General features: G+C 36.8%; 2 protein-coding genes across 2 annotated transcripts in view; one reads left to right on the top strand and one right to left on the bottom strand.

The window, feature by feature from the left end:
• On the bottom strand, positions 1-3,928 carry LOC139745169 (ragulator complex protein LAMTOR4-like). The gene is made up of 4 exons (XM_071655579.1): positions 3,758-3,928; positions 1,867-1,950; positions 1,135-1,252; positions 1-134 (listed from the first exon to the last, which is right to left on the bottom strand). The coding sequence occupies exons 1-4, from the start codon at positions 3,758-3,760 to the stop codon at positions 37-39; spliced, it is 303 nt and encodes a 100-aa protein (XP_071511680.1). The 5' UTR covers positions 3,761-3,928; the 3' UTR covers positions 1-36.
• Positions 3,929-4,241: 313 nt separating this feature from the next.
• LOC139745168 (UV radiation resistance-associated gene protein-like) overlaps positions 4,242-24,630 on the top strand; it is a 30,274-nt gene continuing 9,885 nt past the window's right edge. Inside the window, exons 1-8 of the mRNA XM_071655578.1 lie at positions 4,242-4,403; positions 7,302-7,422; positions 9,501-9,535; positions 10,727-10,790; positions 15,964-16,061; positions 17,612-17,698; positions 18,433-18,524; positions 21,353-21,458. Of these exons, the coding sequence (XP_071511679.1) occupies positions 4,341-4,403; positions 7,302-7,422; positions 9,501-9,535; positions 10,727-10,790; positions 15,964-16,061; positions 17,612-17,698; positions 18,433-18,524; positions 21,353-21,458 (666 nt within the window). The 5' untranslated portion in view covers positions 4,242-4,340. The remainder of the gene's footprint in view (positions 4,404-7,301; positions 7,423-9,500; positions 9,536-10,726; positions 10,791-15,963; positions 16,062-17,611; positions 17,699-18,432; positions 18,525-21,352; positions 21,459-24,630) is intronic.

The following is a 24,630-nucleotide window of genomic DNA, read 5'->3' as shown; positions in this document are numbered from 1 at the left end:
CTCCAGGTGTGAATCTGCTGCATGCTTTGTGTGTCATCATGCCATGACTGGTTCCTGTGTCACGTTTTTCCTCTTGCTGATGTAGACTTTGTCTCCAGAAATCGTTGCGACATAAAGGAAGTCGTCAAAGATGACTGAAAAAAGAAAATGAAAAGTGATAAAGACATACGTAGAATATAGTGATGTAAATAAACGATTCACTAGACAATCATAAGCATGTCATCATAAAGCTCCATTTTATGCAGTACTTGTATCAGTACCCTTGGTGATGTACATGCTGTACTGATGTCACAGTAATGGTTCTAATTATATCAACTGTGCATCCAAACCATGTAAAGCTATCAGACCTTCGTCTTGATAATTGTACACAATTGCTGAAACTCAAATAGAGACGACCACAGCTATTCACTTTTTACTCTAGCCATCACAAATCCTTTAAATGTAGTCCTTGTGCAATGCTGAACACTGGCATTGGTCCGACAGTCCCAGACCAATAAAAATCACTGTCGGACCAGCAACTTTTCAGGGATTGCTAAATTTACTGGTCCAACATGACAGGTATAATAGCAATAATAACACTGTCGGGGCCAGGGCAAAAAAGTACAGGACTAGTAAATTCAGGGTTTGGACCAGTATGCAAAATGGGTTAGTGTGCAGCCCTGCCTTGTAGAATGCTCCTCTAGATGAAATGGCATTGGTAGCCATGTGATATCAAAATTCATATCATGCACCCAAACAAAAGGAGGTACCTGGGTGTGCAGTATACAATTTGTAATCCAATTTCATAATTGGCAGGATACAATGATTCTACAGATTGTACAAGGATGGTCAACCTCTACTTACTCCTAAATCTGTAACTGTAGCTTGTCAACATTTCTATCCCATGAAATTTCTTCCCATGCTACCACATTCTTACTTTCACTAATGCGTGAAAATTTCACACATTTGTAGATGTCTTCTGTCAGGTTGCCTTGCATAACATTGAATTACCCACATTCGAAAAGTTCCTCCTCACTGGTTGCCGTACATAGTAAGCATTAAAATGGGATGCAATTGACAATACTGATTGGTAATTTCTGCAGAGGTATACACTGGGGGAGGGGGAGGGGGAGGGGGAGGGGGAGGGGTTCTTACCAGAAAGCCTCTTGAAAGCTTGTGGGTTCTCTGGGTTGATTTGAACCTTGGATGATAACCTGATCATCTTCATGATGATTGCAGCTGTGGCCTCATCATTTTCCAGGTCTCCAGAGGACTACAAAACAACAACAATAAAAAAAAAATACATGCACCATAAATTATATAAAAAGAAGAAAAAACAGGAAGATGACAGTTCACATCCAGTTGCAAAGTGCCTACAGAAGATGTTTCTGATTTTTGATTTATATAAATTTTGATTTATATAAAGTAAGCTTTGAGCCAAGATGTGGGGCAAAAAGAGACAACAAAACAGTCAACCTTGCTACATTGGAAGTCGACCTTGCATAAGTCAAATAATTGCCTTAGTCAAAGGTCTACTCAATCCCTCTTCTCTTTATGTTCTTTTGATTTTAATCCCTCTGAAGTTGAATAACCTGTAAGTCGAAGCTATTTCTTCAGCCAAAGAGATTTGACTTACAGGTAGGCATGGTTGACTGTAATTGTGAACAGAAGAGAAAACACAGGGGGAAGAAAGAAGAAGACAGCTAAAGCACACTGGGGGACTGACAGAGTAAATGAATGTGTATTAAGTACAAAATGAAGAAGTAGGCAAGCAGAAAAAGAAACAAACACACAGACAAAAATAGGTCTGTTGCAATTGACTACACCAGTTCAACTTGTACCATGCTAACAAAGTTGTGGGTAGTTGGGACAAAGCAGAGTACTTACTGCCATTACTGCTCCACTCTCATTCAAGATGAGGTATCCCTGCTGGTGTGGAATCTTGTCCAAGTTATGAGGTCCTGGACCGCTCTGCATAACGTATGAACCAAGCAAGCAAGTTTTCAGAATCTTGTAGAGTTGTACTAAAGGATACAGCTTGCTAATTAAAAAAAAAGGTATTTTTCACTTTTGTTTCCATTTTTGGTTAACATCTTATTGATGAGGCAGACCATGAGTTGAGGTGCAATCAAAAACACAACGTAAAAATCAAATATTATTTTGACACTACCACACTACATTTCACATCAGTTCGGGAAACCCACTCACAAGGGGGGCCCCTCCTTATAAGTAACCCGTCCCCCTTATAAGTAACCCCGTCCCCCTTATAAGTAACCCCCGGGGCACCCCTTATAAGGAGTCTCCACGCTTTTTTGCAATGCAACGCAAAAATGAAAGGACTGCGGCAATTCGCTTGATTATGTGCATAAAGCTTCACAAGTTTCCTAGTTACTCACGAAATTTGAGCAAAATCGGTTCGAGGCATCATATCTAAAATCATGGATTTAAATGCGATGTCAAACGACCCATGCGAATGCTGAAATGCGAGCGATTACTGGCGTGAGTGTCGCCAGGCGCGGCAATGCTTGAGTGCAGACGTGTTGACTGATCAGTCGCCACGTCTGCACTCAAGCATTGCCGCGCCGCCGCGCCTGGCGACACTCACCCCAGTAATCGCTCGCATTTCAGCATTCGCATGGGTCGTTTGACATCGCATTTAAATCCATGATTTTAGATATGATGCCTCGAACCGATTTTGCTCAAATTTTGTGAGTAACTGGGAAACTTGTGAAGCTTTATGGACATAATCAAGCGAATTGCCGCAGTCCTTTCATTTTCGCGTTGCATTGCAAAAAAGCGTGGAGACTCCTTATAAGGGGTGCCCCGGGGGTTACTTATAAGGGGGACGGGGTTACTTATAAGGGGGACGGGTTACTTATAAGGAGGGGCCACCCTTGTGAGTGGGTTTCCCGAACTGACATACATGTACACAGACGGTAAGTGGGTTGACAAACAGACACACACACACATTTAAGGCCTTCTCAATAACCATCTTCTTGCGAACTGAAACAGTCATTGCATAATATGGATTTTTAGCTCCCGCATTGAGTCCCTCTCCGCATCATTTAAACATCAGACGGCCAACTTAGTTCTAGATTGATGAGGCAGCATACGTTGTTATTTCTCACGGAGTGAGTTTGTTTTGAGTGATGACTTGAAAGTCGAGGTCGATATCGACATTTCCCAATGACCGAATTGGTTTAAAATTACATGACTAATCAGAAATAAGCTATTCTTATCCTGCGCAATTCAGTTCAGTGGAATTTGAGATAAACATGAACATTGATAAAAAAAACAGTAAATTTAGTGCCGAAAAGGGTAACAAAGGGAAAACTGACTATCCACAGTAGAGTAAGGTTATTCAGAACCTATCTGGTTATTTAATAGGTTCTAGATCTATTTGAGTATCTCTAATTGCTAACCTAAATTTTCATTTATTTATTTTTTTGAACAGACAGAGACCAGCATGACCAGAGCAGGATTCTCAACCTAGGATTACCACTAGGAACGTCTAGTCCATTATTTCAACACATATTTTGGAATTAGCTAGCCAGAAATAAAACAACCAGTTACCAGACAATTATGCGATTACCATTCCTTTGCGATTTTCAATCATGTTTCATGCTCTGCTCTGCGATTCGTGATTCTCGAATCTCGCCCTCGCCGCGCCGCTCGGCCTCGATCGGTGACATTCAAGTTGGCATATCATCACAGACATGAATAAGAACGTATGGGACTATGATTTTGCTGATCCTGACAAAGAGACTACTTCACTTACCATGTTTTTCTTTCTTATCGGTGCAAAATATCTTCAAGATAACTTGTTGAATAGGTCAATGTACTGAAATTCTGCCTAAAGAACTTATTTGGCTCGATCCGAAGAAGTTGTCAGCCAGATTTCAGCAAATTATTGTGGCAGCAGCAGCACTGATTCCATCAACTGAGAGCACATCAAATCCCTCAATCAATCAGGTGACTCTTCATGTCTCTCTGCAGACAGGTTGTTGTAAAAAATATTACTTATGATACTTCTTCCTGACCTGCAATGGCAATTTAAAATATTTTTTCAGCATATGTATATTTCCTTGGTTTTTATTGAGACATAATACATTTGATTAATGACATGAAATAATACATAAATCTTAATATTATACGCTACACTACTCCACCTCCCGTTGATTTTGTATACAAATGTGCAGTAGGCCTATGTAATGATGTCGAGAGGGTTAGTGTGCACGCACGGGTACCCGGTAAGACGTAGATCATATCATCACTCAGCATATGCAGGAAGACACTCATCGAAAATGAGTGAATAAACTGATCTTGTGTCTTCACCCAGAATATCTAGATCGTCAGAATACATGGCAATGTCTTCAGCTGAAACAAGTAGGCGCTTCCGGCATATAGGCCTCATTTCACAGCAGGTACGTACTGACAACAGCTCAGCTTGCACTTGTTTTCAGTGTTGAGTCTGAAATCAGTGAAATGGAATGGAACCGAGTCGAGTGTCGAGTGTGTGTAGGAGACAGACATGGTCATCGTCTAGACTGTTTTGTAGACTGCTACAGCTAACAGTAGTTAGAATTCTAGACATTTGATGCAGTGTGAAAGATTAATAACAGTTATCAGTCAGTATGTGAAAGCTCAGTAATGTTTTTGTTAAGGTGATTTGTTGAATGATATTGAACTTGAACTGAAGCCTGAAGGTCATTTCCCAGAGTGGGATTATATGATTTGTACTTATGCACCTGTTTGTCAAAAGATCTCCAAACATGCACAAACTCACCCTTGTTATTCTGTAACCTAAAATACTTGTATCTGAGTCTCCAAAGTCGAATAAAAGTCAAGTTTTAACACTTTGAGCATTTACAAGTGTTGGAAAATCGTTGGAAAATCTTGATCGCTTGTCGATCACGATCATGCTGCTCTGTACACAACTTATCACAAGCACAGCACCGGTACGAGTGCTAGTCTTTCAGCGCATGCACTCTGTACTACTGTACTGTAGGTAGATCATTTTGGTCTTTCGTAAAGTTAATGTAGCGGCACAGCGGCTTTTTCTGTGGTGTCATTGATAAGCTAAAATTTGTTTTTCTTTTCTTTGGCCAAGTTTTGCAATAGCGGTTGTAGCTTCAAAGCGTTGAGCGCGTGTGCTAGTGTTGTGCTGCCACTTACAATGTATATCTTTCTCTTTCTCTTTCTTTTCTATCTTTTTTCTTTCATTTTCAGGTAGAATCTATATACCTAAATTTCCTTCCTATCAATCATTTCTTTTTGGGTTTCCTCTTGTCTTTAAACTTTCTAGATTTCCTATTTAGATATTTAACTGTACTTTCTGCCTAATTGTTCTTTGTTTCCTTCATGGGTTGTTTTTCCCCTCCAATTACAAGGGTATATCCTTTCTGTTCTCTCCAATATCTTTTTCTGGCTTATGTATCCTAATGAATCCTTTTCTTTTTTTTTCCTTTTCAACCTGTGTAATTTTTTCCTTTCATTCATATTCATCTTTGCTTTCATCCAGTTTTGATTCTTTTCTCATTCTACCTAGCACCGGAAGTTCTATTTTCAGTCTATATTTTTCTCTTTGCTTTCCTCTTTTCTTTTCAAACATATCCATCTCTCCCTTTCTTTCCTTTGATATAATGCAAGTTTCTCTTCTTTCTTTTAGTGAACTCTCTATTTTGTTTCATTTTTTGAGGTTTTTTGATATCTTTTCTGTCCTTTCCTTTTCTCCCTTTATATTCTTTCATCCTTGTATGTTTTTTATGCAAACCTGTTTGTGTAGAAATCCTTCACAAGTGGCTACGTTGTTGTACCTGCTTTAATAATGCTAGTTCAAAAGATTCAGCCTGTTTCTCTGACTTTGAGCAATATTTCACAGACAAATCTTGCTCCATGAGACAACTCAGACACACAAGTTTGTTTATTTAATTCTTTAAATATCATGACAATCTTACTTTATTCAATCTCGCAATGGTTGATATACAATGTATTCCATGTAAAGATGAAGTAGGGTCTAGACATCTATGACTGTACACGAGAATGAATATCAAATGCAAAGTGTGCTGCATGAATCCAGAACAGGATCAAACTCAAATCTCATATTTTGACAATTTTATGTCTGTTATCTTAAAAAAAAAAAAAAATGGCAGCATATGTGTCAAAATTTCATGGTGATGCAATACTGCCTGTATGATTAATTCAAGACTGCTGGTGAACACCATTGTCCTTACAATCATTATGACTACGAGACTGTGCGGTCAGCTACAAAATTTGTACCATTGTCTGCTTGTGATATTCTACCTGTACACACCAGATTCTTTCAGACTATCACTCGTGGCTTTATCAATCTGTTCGGCAATTTCTGTCATTTGGTTCTTCTGTCTTAAGATTTGTCTATAGAGTTTGAGTGAGAAGCATCAAAAGTGTGCATTCTTCCACCACTTTTCACGTACAACAGGCCTGTACAATATATGTATGATTATTAGAGACTGATCATGAGGGCGGAACCTACAGTTTTGTGTTCAAGTCTTTCTGTGAAATTCTCTTTCCACTGTGCAAGTCTGTAGGCTGTTCACCCTGCCATAACCCCAATGGGGTGAGTCTGTATGCATGCCTCTGGCAGTTGGTAGACGTTTTGGCTATTGAATTTCACATTTGACACATTGTGATGGCCCTATTAAATGTACTTGTCCCTCAAATTTAGAATTAGTATTGATAGTTGAATAGGTTAGGAATAATCAGCAATTTCCAGAGCTGTGGTTTATATGTACGTGTAGGAATGCTTTCTAGAGCAGGCTAAAACTATAGGTACATGTACTTTAAATGCCTCATGATACAGAGTATTTGTGCGACCCCTGTAGTGATAGATTTCCCAGTCTTAATAAGATATAGTATTTCACACATTGTATGTACAATGTTGTATAATAATAATTAAAAAAAAAGAAATCTCTTCCATGGTTCATAAACCATAAAATCACAAACTTTCAAGTGCTATCTAAGCAATCAGATTTAAAAAAAAAAAATAGAAAAAAACATAAAAACTCGTCATCTTCAAACTTTTGTAATGAATTACTTTCCTCGTATCAATGCAATCAGGAATCACAAGTTGTCATTGAGGTTCTCCAATTGTTTTGTAATGATCATTCAACTTGTCATAGTCTTGAACATTCCAGTTTTGTGTGAGTTTGCTGTAGGTGCCTAGATTTTTTAATTAAATTACACAACTGAAACCGTTTATATCGACTCTAGTATGTACTGTACATCTACCTGGTAATTATTACAACCCATCCCTAATTGATAATTTTATGATCTACTTTCAGCGGAGATTGCGCCATTTATGGAGTCTGTCAGCTAGGAATATCACGAGAGACAGATCACAATGGGGCACAGAGTCTCTCATGGAGACTTTCTTCACTCTGCACGTTTCCAGAGGCAGTGAAGGTATTTTAGATTTTAAATCCCCTACACGTATACCGCCCTCTCAAGTATTGTAGCATGCCTGTAATTGTATGATGTGGGGAAACTTTCCATGATAACAATGTTGCCATGTCTTCATGTTGGCAGTACCCTTGAACAGAGTAACCCAATTGACCAAGTGGTACAGTATCTTTTTTTTTCTCTCTGTTTTTTACTGCTGATCCATGTAAAATTTATTTAGGTGTTTATTTGCAAGTTCATATGTAGCAGTTTTGTGAAAGCATGTTTTGGTTTTTATAAAATTCACTGTAAGGAAACAGAATAAACAGATTTTGGATTAGCATTTTAAACAGCTATCTACATGCTGTAGAAGAAAGAGTTAACAAATTCTTGTAGAAGCATGCTATTGCATTGTGCTTTGAATGGGCATCCTGTTATTTTGAGTCATTGCCAAGGAAACATGTATATGTTTTCAAAGTTTTTGATAATGTGTACCGGTACCAATTAAATCGTAATGAGAACTTTACAAACAGGAACTTAGTTTACAATTTGACTTGAGATGAAAGACAATGAATGAAATGAAAATGAGGAGAAGAATTAAATTTGATCTGACATATTACACTGATTTTTCTAATTTTCATTATTAATCTTCTGATGAAATTTAATGGTCGAAGTAAAAAACATGTCCCAATATCTATTAGCAACAATCAGAACACATTAGTAGACTTTCTGAATGTGACATGCTCAGTGCATCGTGGAATGTACTGCAGGGGTCGCACTTAACTTTTTTTTGAACTAGCCAGGCGGACTACTTAGAATCAATTTTGACACTGAAGCAATATTTTGGCTAGCCAGACGGACTAGTAACTTCAGAATTTTATGATTTTTGGCTAGTCCGACGTGATTTTGGGTGGCCAATGGCCAGCGGACCATCGCCAATTTCGAACCCTGTACTGTAGCTACAGTTTTATGACTGCCAAAATAGGTCATGGCCATGATGTTTTGTTTTCATTAGCACATTACTCAAATGTCACAGTTTATTCCTCTCAATTTTGTAAGGGTCACAATACAACTGAAGCAAAGATGTCATTTGAAATATGCTACAATTTTCATGCTCTTGCTAAATAGAGTTTTACATTCAAATCAAACAAGTTAAGTATAAAATGAATGTGCAGTACATATTTCATATAGAACTTTGTCATTTAAAATTTACTCAGATGTTTTGTGGAAATTTGTGCAGAACTGTTGAAACTTTGAAAGATGTTAATATTCTTATTGATGAATTCAAAAGTAAATCTAAATTCCAGACTCAGAAATGGGATGTAAACCATTTGGCAACCTCTCCATTCTTTGAAGCCAGTTTGGATTGAAACTATATTTTATAATTTCCCAATACATGTATGTTTGCAAACATCCATACAGCAGATGATCCTTGAGGTCAAAATGCTATTGAGAAGCATACATGGTACATTTGTATCAGACACATATGGCATGTTTGAAAATTTACATTCAAGACTGGCTTTCATGTGTAGAACATGCCTTTAATGTAATGTATACATAACAATTTAACTAAGGAAAGTCTTGCACAATATTCAGATCCATATTTGTTGGAAGGTAATGTTTGTGATGTAAATGTGTCTGCATTCATGTAACGTGTAACCCACAGACACCTATAGTGTAAATAGTGCATTATTGTTGTATTAACTTGTAATATTGTAGATATCACTCTCCTGATCACCTGCAGGTATTTTAAAATCATTGCAGTTACTTAAGATTTGTCTGTTGCCAAAAATAAAACATAGATTTGTGATGCGAGTAATTGAAATAAATTTCATATAATATATTTTTTAAAGGTGAATCTGTGTCATATGACTTCTGTGAAAATGAAGAGTAGCTCTAATTTACTTATTTAAAGGAAATGTGAATTTACAGAGCCAAATGGTACTAAAAAGATGCCTTGACGTGCTCAGTTTAGTTTTTATTTTTTAATTTATCAGTATCTTTTGAGGGTAAAGTTTGATTTTTTTTTCCGGGATTCTATTGTATGACTGATATTATCTTTTGTTCTGTGATGATTGTTAGATTCTTTGATCTCTTTGCAGCATTTTACACCAGTGAAAAGATCCAAGATTCACTTGTAAGTAATAGTTGATTATGATTTAATAGTCTGTGTATGAATTTAAATAAAGGACGTACATGAAGTCTGTGGAATGGGGGAAACACCATCAGTAAAGATGTTTTTATCGATCGGCAGTTTATTGTAGTGAGGAACTGTGGAAATCAGGAAGACAAAAAGGGATCACAACGCAAAGACATGCACAGAAAAACAGAATATTGTTTGGTTGGTTTTTATGGGGGCGGGGGGAGAAGTTTGCAGATGGTATCTGCTTGACCTGTAAATCAGAATAATTGTAACATGTTGTTGGAATACCAAGTTTATGTAAGGTAAGATTGACATTTCTATGTCATCAATCTTTTATTATAAGGCATCGCATTACAAATTGTACCCGTTGCATGTTGACCATTTGCTATGCTGTATGATATGACTCGCAGGTTCAAGGCAATAACAACTTTCTCTCTTGGCTATGTGTGCAAGGCAACTTAAACAAATTTCTTTTGACAGCAATGTGTGCACATGGTCATAAATTATTAATTATCTTCCATGGGACTCACTATGCACTGAGTGATCCTTTGTAGGACAGTCAGACTCATCTTCAATACACTTACGTGTTGAAGACCACTTGGGGGGAGAAAAAGGAAAGATACAGGTACCCTTAATGGAAGTGTATGTTGTGGATGCTACAATAGCATTGCACTCTACTGACAAGTTTTCTTTTTACGGTGTGCACTTACGTGTACACTGTACATGTGAAATGTTCAACTATGTAAAGCAATGAAGACACTGAAGGGATTAGTATAATTTGAAGAGTTTGTTCGCAAAAAACGATAAGTCCTTTTTTTAAGATTTTGAAGTATGGTCTCTGTCATAAAGTACAAAATAATACCTTTTAATTGATATATTGGTCACTACATACAAAGGTACATTTCTGAAGTTATGGTCAAAAGAAGCAACAATTTTCTTATTATTCTCTTTATTTTTCTTGACCTTTAATCGCAAATATCTCCATTTGGCAAATATGGACTTATCGGTTTTTGTGAACAAACTCTTCACTTGTACAGAAAAGATAATTGATATTGGTTATCACCATGTACACTGTACATGTGTATTATGCTTTCTACTGGCTGTTTGCATATTGGAAACTCTTTATATTATTTTGCTGTGCATTATTGTTTGTTTTTGGTTGTATTTTGTATTTTTTTACGACAGAATCCGACTTGGCGAAGCTTTGACCTTTGCCGGTCCTGCCCTGATGTCAACACTTCTAAATCCTGTATCCTTATCATCTGTTTATAGTACTAATAATAATAGGGGGTTTTTATATAGCGCATTTCACACTTGTTAAGTATTTCAATGCGATTCAGATTGTTATTTATGTCCCGTTGATGCTGTCTAATTTGTTGAGTCAATGATTTAAGAAAAAAAATCATTCAAAAAATTTGATATCATGACATGCGTTACTTGTTTGTCAGCAAATGTAGGTTTTGTCAAAGTTCATCCATTGCTGGCGATAGTTTATGATAGTTTGTCCTGATGAAAGAGAAATAACTTCATGTTTTAAATCAGGACAGAGTAGAGTCACTGCATCTGTACTGCTAGATGTCTACCTATAGATACATTGTATGGGTCCATGTGGTTATCAAACATCTTAAGAGTGTAGCCAGATAAAGAGAACAGAGCCAATTTGCAGAGCTGCTAAAAAGTTTTCTCTTCATCAAAATTATGAAAATATATATTTTTAAAGAAAATATATGTTTCTTAAAAATTTGATTCATACATGTGCATGTAGTGCACTTAGTGTGAGCAGTTTTTCCATTTTTATACCAGAATGGAATTTTTGCCTCAGAAATGTGTGTTGTTTTATTTGTTTTGTTTGTCTTAAAGTGTTTTTTTTTTTTTTTTTTTTTTAATCTGCATAGGTTGGCAGCCCTGCATGTACATGTACATGTATGTATTAAGTTGATAGAGCTGATGTACAGTAGGTGTAGTAAGGTTTCGGTATAGTTTCCAACAAGGAAAACAAGTGCTGTGTACAATACACTGTATGACTCGCCATGACTGTCAATCTTGTATTACAGGTTTATAAACACAGTACAATGTTCAGACAGTTGCTCTGCTGTGTGGAATTCACACTTGTGTGTCCTGCAGCGTGCAAAGTACAGAGTACATCTTAATGGGTAAAGGTCAGGAAAGTCCAGTGTCCATATTGATTGTTTTCAGCACATTTTACACAGATTGCTGTGATTGCCCAAAGATGTAGAATTGTGAACACTGAGATATGACGTAGTTAGATTTTTATAGACCCCTGCCAAAAGGCTGGCTGTCGTGCCCTTGTCATGAAGGTGTACTGTAGCAAAGATTGTCTTGTTCATCGTCCGTGGTCTGATTTATGAGATACAGCTGTAGATAGATTTCTATAGATAGTTTAAGCTGTGATTTTCACAAGGCTTTAATTTTCGCAAATTTCGCAAATCTCTGTTGGACCGCGAATTTATTAACACACGAAAACGTCGCTATGCACTAGGGTAATAGTGCACTCCAATAGGCGTTGTATCAATTTGTGAAAACAACATCTTGCGAAAATATCTGTACATGAAAATAACAGTAAATTGATAGAGATAGATATATAGATAAATAGATAGATAGAGATGGATAGATAGATACACAGTAGATAGATAAATGGATAGATTGATAGATGGTATAGGGTGATAAGCACATTCAGGGTATGCAATCATGACTTTCTCACTTTAAAAAATTGTAACTTCTAAAAGAATGCACAAACTGACTTAAAAATTCACATGCAGCATGCTAAGACATCAGTAATCACATATGGTAAGACAATGGCTAATTTCTTCTCATTTACTGTTAATTATTAAAGATTAATTACCAAAAAGTCCCCCAGAACCCACGTAATGCGTCAAAAAAAACGTTTTACAACTTACGTAAAATCAAGATTTGAGGTCCATATTTTAAGTCTACCCCTATGTGTTTGGTATCAAATTAATGGATTTTTTCCTGACATTGCTTTTATGCAATAAAAACAGTGGTTCTTTCAGCTGGAGAAAGTTATAAGGTCTGAAGTCCCATCCTGGTAGGAGTGTAATGCTGGCTTATTTTTGTGACATTGTGACCTTTTAACCCATGCTGTACAGCTATACATGGAGAAACAGCTTATTTTTCTGCTTTTCCTGAAAGTACTGAAAATACACTACAATATGGTGCGCTGTTTGCCAGTAAATGTTCAGCCAGTTTTGAGTTTTGAGCCATTTTCAAATGCTGAGTAAAATAAGTGCAGCCGTTTTTCAGTATTTTCAGTGAGGTATATCCTAATTTGACTACTTTAAAGAATCTTTTCCCCTTATTGAATATCCTTGTTTTTTTTTTACCATGAATTGTACATATGTAGAAATGTATTGTGTGAAAATTTTAGCAAATTTGAGCAATAGGAACTTATTTTTTAATATTTTTACAAATTGCTGAGCATAAAAAAGTGCGATACACGCCCATGTTATACTGCATGAAGGTCATATATGATAAGTGTTCAGTGTTCATATTTCAATGCTTGTTCAATTTCTGAAGATATCATAAGCAAAAACATAGTATTTTGGCTTAATATGTCATTGTTTGAGTATCACAGCTTGGATATCAACTCAAGTCATCATAAATCTCACATTCATTCTTCTGTGTTTACAAATATGAGAATTGATCCAAACACTGTGCGCACATTCAAGGTCAAACTGTACAGATAATTTTTTGATGAAAAATATAATATCTTCCAAAGTACCAGCCCTAATTATACCCCCGCCAAACGAAGTTTGAAGGGGGTATATAGGAATCAGCGGACGGTCGGGCGGTTGGGCGGGCGGTCGGGCGGGCGGTCGGGCGGGCGGTCGGGCGGTCGGTCCGTTGCAAATCTTGCGTCGCGAACTACTTCCTCAGTTTTCAACCGATTCCCATAAACTTGGCACAGATGTGTGCCTTGGGTTGTAGATGTGCAAGACGTATTTTTTAACAGTACCCAAAAGTACGTTGCCATGGTAACGGCATATTATGGGCAAAAATGGGTACAAATCTTGCGTCGCGAACTCCTCCCACAGTTTTTGATCAGTTTTTATGAAATTAGGTACAGATGTTCATCTGAATATGTTAATGTGCAAGACACATATTTCCGCAGTGGCAAAAAGTGCGTTGCCATGGTAACGGCATGTTATTGGTAAAATATAGGGCAAAATGCTTCATGGCAAAACTGCTTCATCAGTGTTCTTCCAATTCTCATGGAATTCATATTGAATGTTTGTCTTAGGATATAGGTCAGCATGACACATTTCTTGACAGTGACAAAAAGTATGTTGCCATGGAAACAGCTCACATATTATGAGCCAAAATGATGGAAAATTTTGTGTTGCAAACTAGTTCCTCAGTTTTTGCCCAATTTCCATGAAACTTGGTACAGATGTGTGCCTTTGGTTGTAGATGTGCAAGATGCATTTTTTGACAGTACCCGAAAGTACGTTGCCATGGTAACGGCATATTAATGGCAGAAGATCAAGGAAAGATCTTGCGGATTTAACTACTTCCTCAGTTTTTTGACCAAAGCTTATGAAATGTGGCACACACCTTGATCTTGGTGGGAAGATGTGGAAGACATATTTTTCGGACGTGTCGGAAGCTGCGTTGCCATGGTAACGGCATATAGATGGCAGAAGATCAAGGAAAGATCTTGCGGATTGAACTACTTCCTCTGTATTCGACTGAAGCTCATGAAATGTGGCACACACATTGGTCTTGGTGGGAAGATGTGCAAGACATATTTTTTGGACGTGTCGGAAGCTGCGTTGCCATGGTAACGGCATATTAATGGCGGAAGATCAAGGAAAGATCTTGTGGATTGAACTACTTCCTCAGTTTTTGACAAAAGCTTATGAAATGTGGCACACACAATAGTCTTGGTGGGAAGATGTGCAAGACATATTTTTCGGACGTGTCGGAAGCTGCGTTGCCATGGTAACGGCATTTAAATGGCAGAAGATCAAGGAAAGATCATTCCTTGGGTAAGACTGTCGTCACGGGGCGGGGGTATTAATCACCTTCAGTGATATTTCTAGTTTCATACAAATTTGTAATAATGGCCACTATATGTCTGTTACCTATTCCTGAAAGTTTCGCCTCTTCACTCTTTGGCAAAAGTGAAATATGATAAAATATGTAAAAGTGGTTTTATTTGAATTCAAAATAATAATAATGATAATAATAATAGTGGCTACTTGTATAGCGCACAGGTTCACTTTTCAGTGCTCATGGCGCTTCATAAATAATGCCTACAAAATTGATCATCCATTTCGAGAAGTGAAAATATGAAATTCATTCATATTTTGTGATATGTCATGGCTATGTGCTGGTGGTGAATGAAAGGGATATTTATCAGGAATATCTAACAGCAATATCAGATGAAAAAAACATTCTCCTTTTTTTTAATGAATTTTTCCAATATATTAGTCATTTCAATGTAATTCGACACCCCTAATTTAAATGCTAATTTATGCACAGTTTAATGCAAAATTTTGACTCTTTCTTTACATGAAATGAAAATTTGAACACTCAGCTACAACAAACAACAAAAAAGCATTTTCACCAAGTTTTTTCATTTTTGCCCTGTTACACAATTGCATACCCTGATTGTGCTATTGACCATAGAGAGACTTACTTGTGTAGAGAAGACACCTCTCCATGTTCACAGTGAATTTGCAATTGTAAATGGGTAGAGTAAATCAAATGAGCATAGCAGAGACAGTTTTCATGAAGCTCAGATAAGCAGTAAGACAATTTTAAGAAATGTCAAGTTTGACATGTTTGCTCAAAGTGGTGTTATGAGTCAAGGTCAGCTTGTTGCCATTGGGAATAAGCTGATGATGTCATGGCCTCACAACTTTCTAGTTATTTCTTGTGAAAAGAAAAAAAAAAGAAATTCACTGAACTTTTAGATAGATTTAAGAAGGAGAAATTATATTTAAAGATGATAAAAACTCATTGGTGATGAATTTGAAAAGGAACAAGGGTTGTACTACAGTACTAACTGAGTATTTGATATAAAGAAAACTTTTGAATATCTGTATGTAATTGTACAAAACAGTGACACAGAGCTGTGAGGAGATGATATTGTTATTTCAGCATTTTTTAAAGTACTCATGAGTAATATCACTGTCTTGCTAGAAATTCTGAGATTAAATATTCCTAAACTTTGCAATGAGTTTTATGAAAATTCTACTAATTTGTGAGTTTGACTTTTGTTAATACTCTATCTTAATATCATACTTGAACACGGAAGTGGATTTTTATGTTAAAGCTCTGGAAACTGCCGTTGAGACAATGGCCTTGAGATGGCGTTTTTTGCCTACCATGAATACACGTTTGCTGTTGTCCTTAGCAGTGTTTTCCCCCTAAAATAGCATTCTTTGTGAAGGTGTGGGGAGGACAGGATGGGGACAACAAGCTCATCATCGAGTGGAAAGTGGACCTCAAGGGGTTGTACTTTGTGGGCAGCAAGGTGAGGAATGGTGTCCTTTCATTCACCTCCGCCAAGGAGGTTCATGCTTTTAGCCGTCGCTAGTTTGTCAGTTTGAAGGTTTGTTTTTGCAACAGATTTGGATGAAATTATTTTCAGGAAAAGTTGATAGTGACACACGGAACTTGATTATATCTTGGTAGTGTTGAGGATCACCGTCTGGATGAAAGATTTTTGTTTTCTAAATTTTTAAAGGATTCTTAAGCATTAAAAACTTTAGCCATTTTCAGCATATTTGTATATAACTCCACAGTTAATAGCCAGATTAAACTGACAATTGTATCAATGTGACTCCAAATGCCATGGGTATGTTTTGATGGTCAAGGAATCAAATAATGCATGTGATATGAATGTAGGGCTGTAATGTAAGCTGAAAAACACAATTCTGGTGGAAATGAGCAGCTCAGTGGAGGTCTGCCTTCTCCATGTTCTTTTTCTAGTTTTCAATGGTCTCTACAATGTAAGTCACGAGCTTGCAATCTGTTTAAGTACTGGTTATGGTAACTGTAGTGTATTGGTCCATGTTTCAGCAGCAAAGAAAAGAAAGAAAATAGAAAGAAAAGGATTGATTAATCAACTTGCCATCTACCCTTTTAATCAATTTCAATACACTATCAAAGAAAGCAATGATTAGGATTTGTAGACTCTGAGTTTATTTAACTAGCATATCTGTATGGATGAAACATGATGTTCCTTCATCGTATAACTTGTCAAGGTATTTAGTGGTGCATGAGTTAAGAAGTTTTCCGTCATGGAAGGTTCTCATTTCGTCCTCAGCTATTCCAAGTGAAAGCAGTGAAACAAAATTATTGGATCAATGGAAATGGTGAACATCATAATAATGCAAAATGCCAAGAAAATGTTACCATCAGAAAAAATCACATGAAAAGAAGTAAAGAATTTTTCTTTATACCATGAAAGACTGAAGCAATTAATGGACTCATTCTCAGTTGTGTCCATGTTAATTTCCTTCCTTTCACTTCCTGTTGTGAACATTGTGTGCTTTATCATGTTGTTTATGGAGCCCAGCCAAAGAAATGGCAATGTCCTACATGTATGCTGGCTCCGCCATATTCCCATGTTGTATATTCTCATGTTTTGTGTGTGCCAGTTTCACTTTGTACTTGTTATTACATGTATACTAAACATAATTGTTCGTAACTTGACTGTGTTCTCTACATTGGGATTGGGAAATGAAATGAAATGAAATGAAATGAGTGAAATTCAGTCATCACTTAAAAAGTTATTTTTTCGGGGAGTTGTGCTGTCATAGCGAGTAAGCAGGCAAAAATTTGCCAAGATGAGACAAAAACAATAACTTTGATCCTCAAAACATTATGCTGATGTAAGTGCATTTTTTTGTGGTGCTGGCGGCAGTATTTATTGCAAGTTGTTAATCTTTTGAATACTAGTAGACTCTGGAAATTCACAAAAATATAACAACCATGAAAGATACTGTGTATATGTTACATTGTTCTGACCATATAAGTCTGTGTCTCATTGTGTTTCTTATGTTGTTCCTACCACCTCAGATTCACAAGGATGGGGTAAGATACCAACCAAACTCCATCATATTTGGGATGTTTGACGGCTTCTACAGCTCCGCAGATAATCTTCAGGTTTGTGATTCTAAGGCAGCTCTAAAAAGCACTGGAGTAAACTACTGTGGCAGTTCGATTGTGTAGAGAAACTCCACTCCATGGTCTGATTGACCTTAATGATGAGTCTTAAATAAGACTGACAAACAGTGGAGGATTCTTTCTATGAGACTAAAAGTAAGAAAGTCACAGAATTTCAGAGTAGACATATTTTCACAAATTAATGGTATCAGTCACACTGATGGGACTATAGGTCAAAGAATGGTTCGTGTATAAGTCTTCACAAAATTTCTTTTTAAAAGTATAAAATTCAGAAAGCAGAAAATATGATATTCTGCTTTCGATTATTCTAGAGCTATCATGATTGGTAAAGTAATGATTTTATGTATAACATATCCATTTAATATGGATACATAACATGTCCAATCATGTAACTGGAGGAAGGACATCAGCTCAGATTTTAATCATAGACAGTCTCTCCTTGCAATGCACCTCCCTTGTACATTTCCTTAGGTTATCATAATGTAATGTGAGCTCTTGTTCATGCCATACATGAGAACTTTGAAATCTATCTGTGGATACCCCCCCCCCCCATCCAAACAGAAAAAACATATAAACCATTCCAATATCTCACTTTCATGCATATATTTTTAGATTGCTCCCTTATGCCAGTCATGCAGTGATCACGTTGCTTGTTCAGTAGTCCTTCTAGAGTGTTACCACTGATTACTTCTCTCTCAAACTGATGTCCCCAGGAGTCGACTCGAGGCAAGGCGCGCTTCTGCAGGTCGCTGGAAGTAGAACAGAATCTTGCAATCCACACTTACAACACCTACTCATTAGCCAGGTGAGTATTTAAACACTTGTAACAAATGTATTAAGCTTTCTCAGTGCTTCCCATTTTTTTCCCAGTGTACAATGTAAGCTGCAATGGTTTCCCTGACTGCTAGCTTGGCACCTGCGTTTAACAAAAGAGAGGCCTTGCAAATGTGATTTTAAATCCTTATTTAACTGTGTAATCACTGCAAGGTCATTTCAATTCATTTGAATTGCGTGTGGGATTAGTGATGGCTGTAAGCAGATATGGTAGGCAGTATTTTTTCATGCAAGTGTCTGTTGTTGTCTTTTTTTTTGGGGGGGGGGTGGGGGCTTCCTCTGTCTCTCTAGGTTATGGGGATGGGAGCTATAGGCTTGTCAAATGAGTACATCCTTGAAGTAGAATGTTACAGTGTAAAGGTTTTTGTTGCAGCTTTCAAACCATGTAGAATTTTCTGGCTGAGGGAGAACAAAACTGAAATCAAAGCTCACAATGACTGCCACTAACTCAAGTTAGTGAGGAAACTTTTTGGAGTCTTGTATTTTTCTGCTGTACAGACCAGCAATCAGTTTTGGATTAGAGTAAAATTGCATTTGTTGGGTTTAATACAACTTCATATTTGTGTACATTTCAAAGTGTCAAGAAGTACGACTGTGATAAGAAGTGATTCCAGATTTCTTGCTATAAAGAAAAAAAAAGAACTCAACAGCAAAAAACCTTTAGACTTTGAGCAATAAATTAAATATGATTTGCTGTCCAGAAGGTCATGCCAAAGAATGAAGTGAAAAGAAATGCCATTGTTATCTGCTATAGTGGTAGTACATACAACACGTAGCTGTTTGACAGCACACACAAGTGCATGCATGGCCCCATGCAATCTTACACCTGTCACAGATTAGCAGGGTCAAAGGTTACCGTAGCCCTATCACATGCTCCCATTCTAAAAAGGTGGTTGTTATTTTGTATTTATTAAAGGAAATATAGTCTTGCATGGGAGGGAGACTGTTCACAATAAAAAGCACAAAGGAAAGGCAACAAGTTCGTCAAAGAAGCTTGCTTTGAAGCTAAAATAATCATATACCATCTTTCCTCCATTTGTTGCATCTCTTTGTAAAGTAAACAAACAAATAAACAAAAAATTATTGCCCCAGGGAAAATCCTCAAGAAAATGTACTTTTGCCATTATCACACTGGTTGAGAGATGTAACTGCCATGCTGAATTAAAATCACGATTACAACTATGATTACAGTTGTGATAGGAATCATAATCCATACACATGATTAGGGATGGCTTTGCATATTCTGCAGTTTTGAATTTCAGAGTGAGGAGAGGAGAAGTGAATTCTTTTCAAGTGCTCATCAATTTCTCTTGAGCTGTATGTAGCTCATGCTGACTGCAGTGCAAGCATTTGAGGAATGTGTTTTTTCTGCGCGAGTGGTTGAAAGGTCACCGTAAGCTGTGCCCCCAAAACATGATTTTGAGGTCAAGCCACACACTCCACTGTTTTGTTCTGTAAAATCATGATGGGAGAACACCTCTGGACAGTCATTTGAATCACGACTGGAATTATGATTCAAATCACCCTCTGCGATTCCGGTTGCATACCCTCGTCCAAGATGATTCCATTGATACAGTTGTACATCGTTAGAATCGTGATTCAAAGTACGCACTCTCGGTACGTGTGAAAACAGCCTTTGACCCTACAGTATTCGTCTGCCTTGAATAGTCTTGTTGATGCATCATTAGAATCATGATTCTAATTACGCACTCTCGGTACGTGTGAAAGCAGCCTTTGACTCTACACTATTTGTCTGCCTTGAATGATACCATTGAAAGAGGAAAGGTCTTGAAGATGCAGTCAGTGTTGATTGGCTCTTTGGTTTATGAGAAACTGAAACTAAATTTGTTTATAAATGACAGGAAGGGCACACAACTGGTTCAAGTTTGACAATGAAATTTACTGTATGTCAGTTGTTTCTATGCTTATATAATGATTGAAGAGCATTTGAGCCAGAGAACCAGAAGACAGAATAAGGGAACTCAGAAAATATGTATGACTGTATGTACATTGTATGTACAAAACTGTACAATGTAAGTATGTGTGCATGCATGTATGAATGTACATTGTATCTGTCTGTCCACCTACAAAATTATGTATAAAAGATGAAAAGAAGAGACTGTACTGCATTACTAGCGTCCAAACTTGTGGTGGATGCACCACATTGTCTCAATGTGTGACACATCTTCTTTAGGGTTTCAGATAATGATTTTATGGAGTGCACTCTTGTTACAACAAACATGGTTATAGGGAAATTCCGGTGACAACGAAGTAAAAATTCAGGCCACAACATTATCCACTTTATGTATACATTTCTATTGTTTATTTGTTTGGTTATAACGAAATTTTGATATAACAAAAGAAAACTGCCAGTCCCGAGGACTTCGTTATAATGGGAGTCCACTGTAGTAACATGACGAATCTATTCTTTATGTTGCTTTAGTGATGGAAGCATGATCCCCTCGGATACTGTGTGTATAGGGATGCGTTCTCCTAGGATACTATGTGCAGATGATCATAGCACGGTTTCTAGGATATCATGCACGTAGAGATGTATGGGGCGCAAATTTTGAGGCTAAGCACTGCTGATCTCGTTGGATGCTGATAATGCATTACATATCTCTTCTTTTCATCTTTTGTGTACTGGAACCAACATGTTAACTAAAATCCATGAAATATTTATTCATTAGTATTATACAGTACATGTAGAATTATGAAAATTTGCTGTATGTTGCAATATGAAAGGTGTGCAAATGAAAGCCTGCATCTATAAAGATGACCCCCTATTCTCGTTGCCAGGCTACACACCACACAACGTGCAATAAGGCAGACTGAAGTCACCGTCAGCAAAGTGAGGGCATCCATCATCCAGAAACTCGGCGACACCAGCAATAAAACCAATTTGGTGAGTGATACTGGTCAGGGCTGCAGCAGCTCAGACTCTGCTTCAATAGCTGCACTTACTCTGGTCTGTTTTAAAAGGATGGTATAGTTTTTGGTTGAGATAGGGATTCGAGTTTTAACATTTTGCAAGATGATTAGAAACCACGTATATGAAATACCGGTATGTCAATCTTTGCATGTGTTGTTAGATTTGCGAATAGCACCTGACTCACAAAATACTAGTATGTGAAAATAAAAACTCTGCAAAACATATGACATATGTATTCAGTAGTCAGCTCAGGGGCAAATCTTTTTGGTAGATTGTCTCTGTAATAAGAATTAAAACATAGTTTCCATGCCCTGCAGCAACTGTCAAATTTTGCTCTAAAATCGGATTGTGTGCATGTTAACAAATGTTTGAAGTAGTGCTTTGATAACACAATTTTTTTTTTTCAGTTTGCGTATACAACAAAAATATGAAATATTAGCCACAGAGGCAAGCTGATGGTATTACACTTGGAGAACCTTTCTGATCATGGTTGCTGCATAATGTTTCATACATGGATTACAAATCACGCTGTGGCAGTGTCCCTCAATTTTTCGTGTGAGAGTGAATCGCATCCAGCTTGTTGGGAAATACTACTGCTAGAGCATGATTGATCATCATGTAACATTCTATTCTACATAACCACACTTCAGGATGAGGAGGGTGCTTCAGGAATAAGAGTCAGATACTCTGACCAAAACTTTGTTACACTTTGATCTCAGAGTACCACAAAACAACTTTAGTATTATCCTGACTTGAAAATTGTGTCAGCCAGACCAGTTTTGTGGGAGACCCTTTCGATCTATTGCAAGCAAAATCTAAATGGTGGAAGGTCAGTTTTGATCCCTTGTATAAACTGTGTCTTACCTTCAAGGGCTGTAGCATGCCAGGCCAAAGGAGGGAGGGTGACATATGAGATGGTGACAGGTTTAATCTGGTGTAATTAGTTCTTTCAACTGGTTTGGTTGTGTGATAATTAATATGTTGTTTCGCTTTCTTCATCAATAGTAAGAAAATGTGTTTGTCAGAATAGAGGCACATCAATCTTTTTTTGAAAGTTGATATTAAAAGTATGCTCAATATGTGTATGTAAGTTTCTATTTTTTTAGTGAAAATATGGTTGGTTTTCCTATATTCATTAGTGAAACCATGGTTTTTGCCATCAAACATTTTTTTTTTTTTTTTTGCTGTGTATCTACATTTATATTAGATTGGTGTAGTCCTTTATTGTGCTGTCAGTTGACAGTCAAAAGGTTGTTGATGTTATGCAGTGTTTATTTATTCAATGTATTGTGCTTGTCAAGAAATGATGTGACTGGTAGGTTACACATCACAGCATTTGGTTACATGACATATGACAAACTACAATCACTGTACATCTGTTACAAAAAGAAAAACAGTACAAACTGCACAACTTAACAGAAACTGGAGCTCAATTCATTAATTGAAACAAAATGTGAAAATTATTTATTTGAAATGCTGACAATATGAATCAGTTCTCTCTCAGAAGAGAGAAAAAAACACACTTGGAGAAATTACGCTGTTCTCATGGCATTTGCCACCCAAAGTGAAAGTTTTGTCATTTCACCAGGACACCTTTACATTGTTTTGTAAAGTTAACAGGAAAGAGGTAGAAAAAATAAAGCTGTCAGTCAAAAAATAGAAAGAAAAACAAATTTTGTAGCCAACTTGGCTCTGCAGTTTAGTTTGCTGCAAGAAGGGACAAAGACAAATTTGGTGTACATAGCAGCAGAGAGAATAAGAAAGAAACAGACACAATCAATCAGACTTTGTATCCCGTGATAGGCTTGTTTTTTGTTTCGTTTTTTCCCTCTTCAGCAGTTTATTTCAGTACTACCATGCATTGTCATCTTTTCATGTTTATGTAGAAATGAAATACGTGATTGAAAGAAACTTCTTAACTTGTCATATGTTGAATTGGTAGCCCTGAGCATAACTTTTGATATACTCAGTGCCACTAGTGTAGTGTCTCACTACTCATCTTTTTATACCTCAATCAATGCAGTGGACACTATTACATTGTACAAAGCAAACTGGAAGCTGATCGTGGCAAAATGTTATTAAATTCTATAATATTCTTTTGGATTATTTCTACTTGTGGAGTCTTATGAGCCAGGTTGAGATCATCCTTCACAGAGCTATTCCACCTTGTATTGAGATACAATGTACACCTCTGTATTTAAAAGAATAAATCAGGGAAGATTGACCTGTCTCATGGATGGACCAAAGTATTCTGGCCCGATCAGCAAATGGACCATGACGTCTGCCTTACCAAGTAGCTACTTGAACCCTGTCTTTAAAGAGTTGGGATTGATTTGAATTAGTCATAAGTGATTGATTTCAAATCTGTCTTTTTAAAAAGTTATTGTTGATACTTGTATCAATTGTAGCTTTTTTGGCTGAATTGATTACAAATCTGTAAAAAGTTGCAATTGATTCTAAATCCCTTAGAAAGAAAAAAAAATCAATAGCCAAATTTAGGGTGCCATGGAATTTGTAATTCGTCTGTCGTTCTTTACATTATTATGAATAAGGTATCGTGCAATAATGGAGATAATGGTGCTTTATCATGAAAGCAATTTCAAGGTAGCTGGGAATTTAGTTTGGCCTTACAAAGATACCAAATTTAGGTATACATTTTGCATCAGTGTTTTGAAATATACTATTCATATGGATTGATTGTACACTGTAATTTGAGTTATATTTTAACTATCAAGACAGATATTTCTGATCAATAATGAAGTCCTTGGGACCTGTAGATTTGTTTTGTTACATTGAAATTTCATTATATTAAAGGGTGTGTACAGTTCTGGTCGAGGTGAGGATTTAGCTTTTAACGTTTTGCGAGATATTCAGAAACCACTCTATGCGATGTCGAAGAGCATGCAATTCTAAGGGGTATCAAAAGTTTATTTGATGAAAATCGGTTTTGAAATGGCTGAGATATCCAAAAACAAGGTGAAACAAAGAGATCCTAATAAAAGGCGTGGCCTGTCACCTTTTATTATTATCACTTTTTTGGATATCTCAGCCATTTGAAAACCAATTTTCATCAAATAAACGTTGAATCCTTTTTAAAATTACATGCTCTTTCATATTTCATAAGAGGTTTCTCATTGTCTCAGTT

This window comes from Diadema antillarum, unplaced genomic scaffold, assembly GCF_040938485.1.
Source record: "Diadema antillarum isolate AM-2024a unplaced genomic scaffold, OU_Dant_1.0 seq00001238_RagTag, whole genome shotgun sequence".
Classification (NCBI taxonomy): Eukaryota; Metazoa; Echinodermata; class Echinoidea; order Diadematoida; family Diadematidae; genus Diadema; species Diadema antillarum.
This window is presented reverse-complemented; position numbering and strand designations above follow the sequence as displayed.

Coding starts and splice junctions, on each gene's coding strand:
- LOC139745169 (XM_071655579.1), bottom strand. Junction 1,253..1,866: donor AGAGTGGAGCAGTAATGGCA/GTAAGTACTCTG, acceptor GTTGTTTTGTAG/TCCTCTGGAGACCTGGAAAA. Junction 135..1,134: donor AGCTTTCAAGAGGCTTTCTG/GTAAGAACCCCT, acceptor TTCTTTTTTCAG/TCATCTTTGACGACTTCCTT.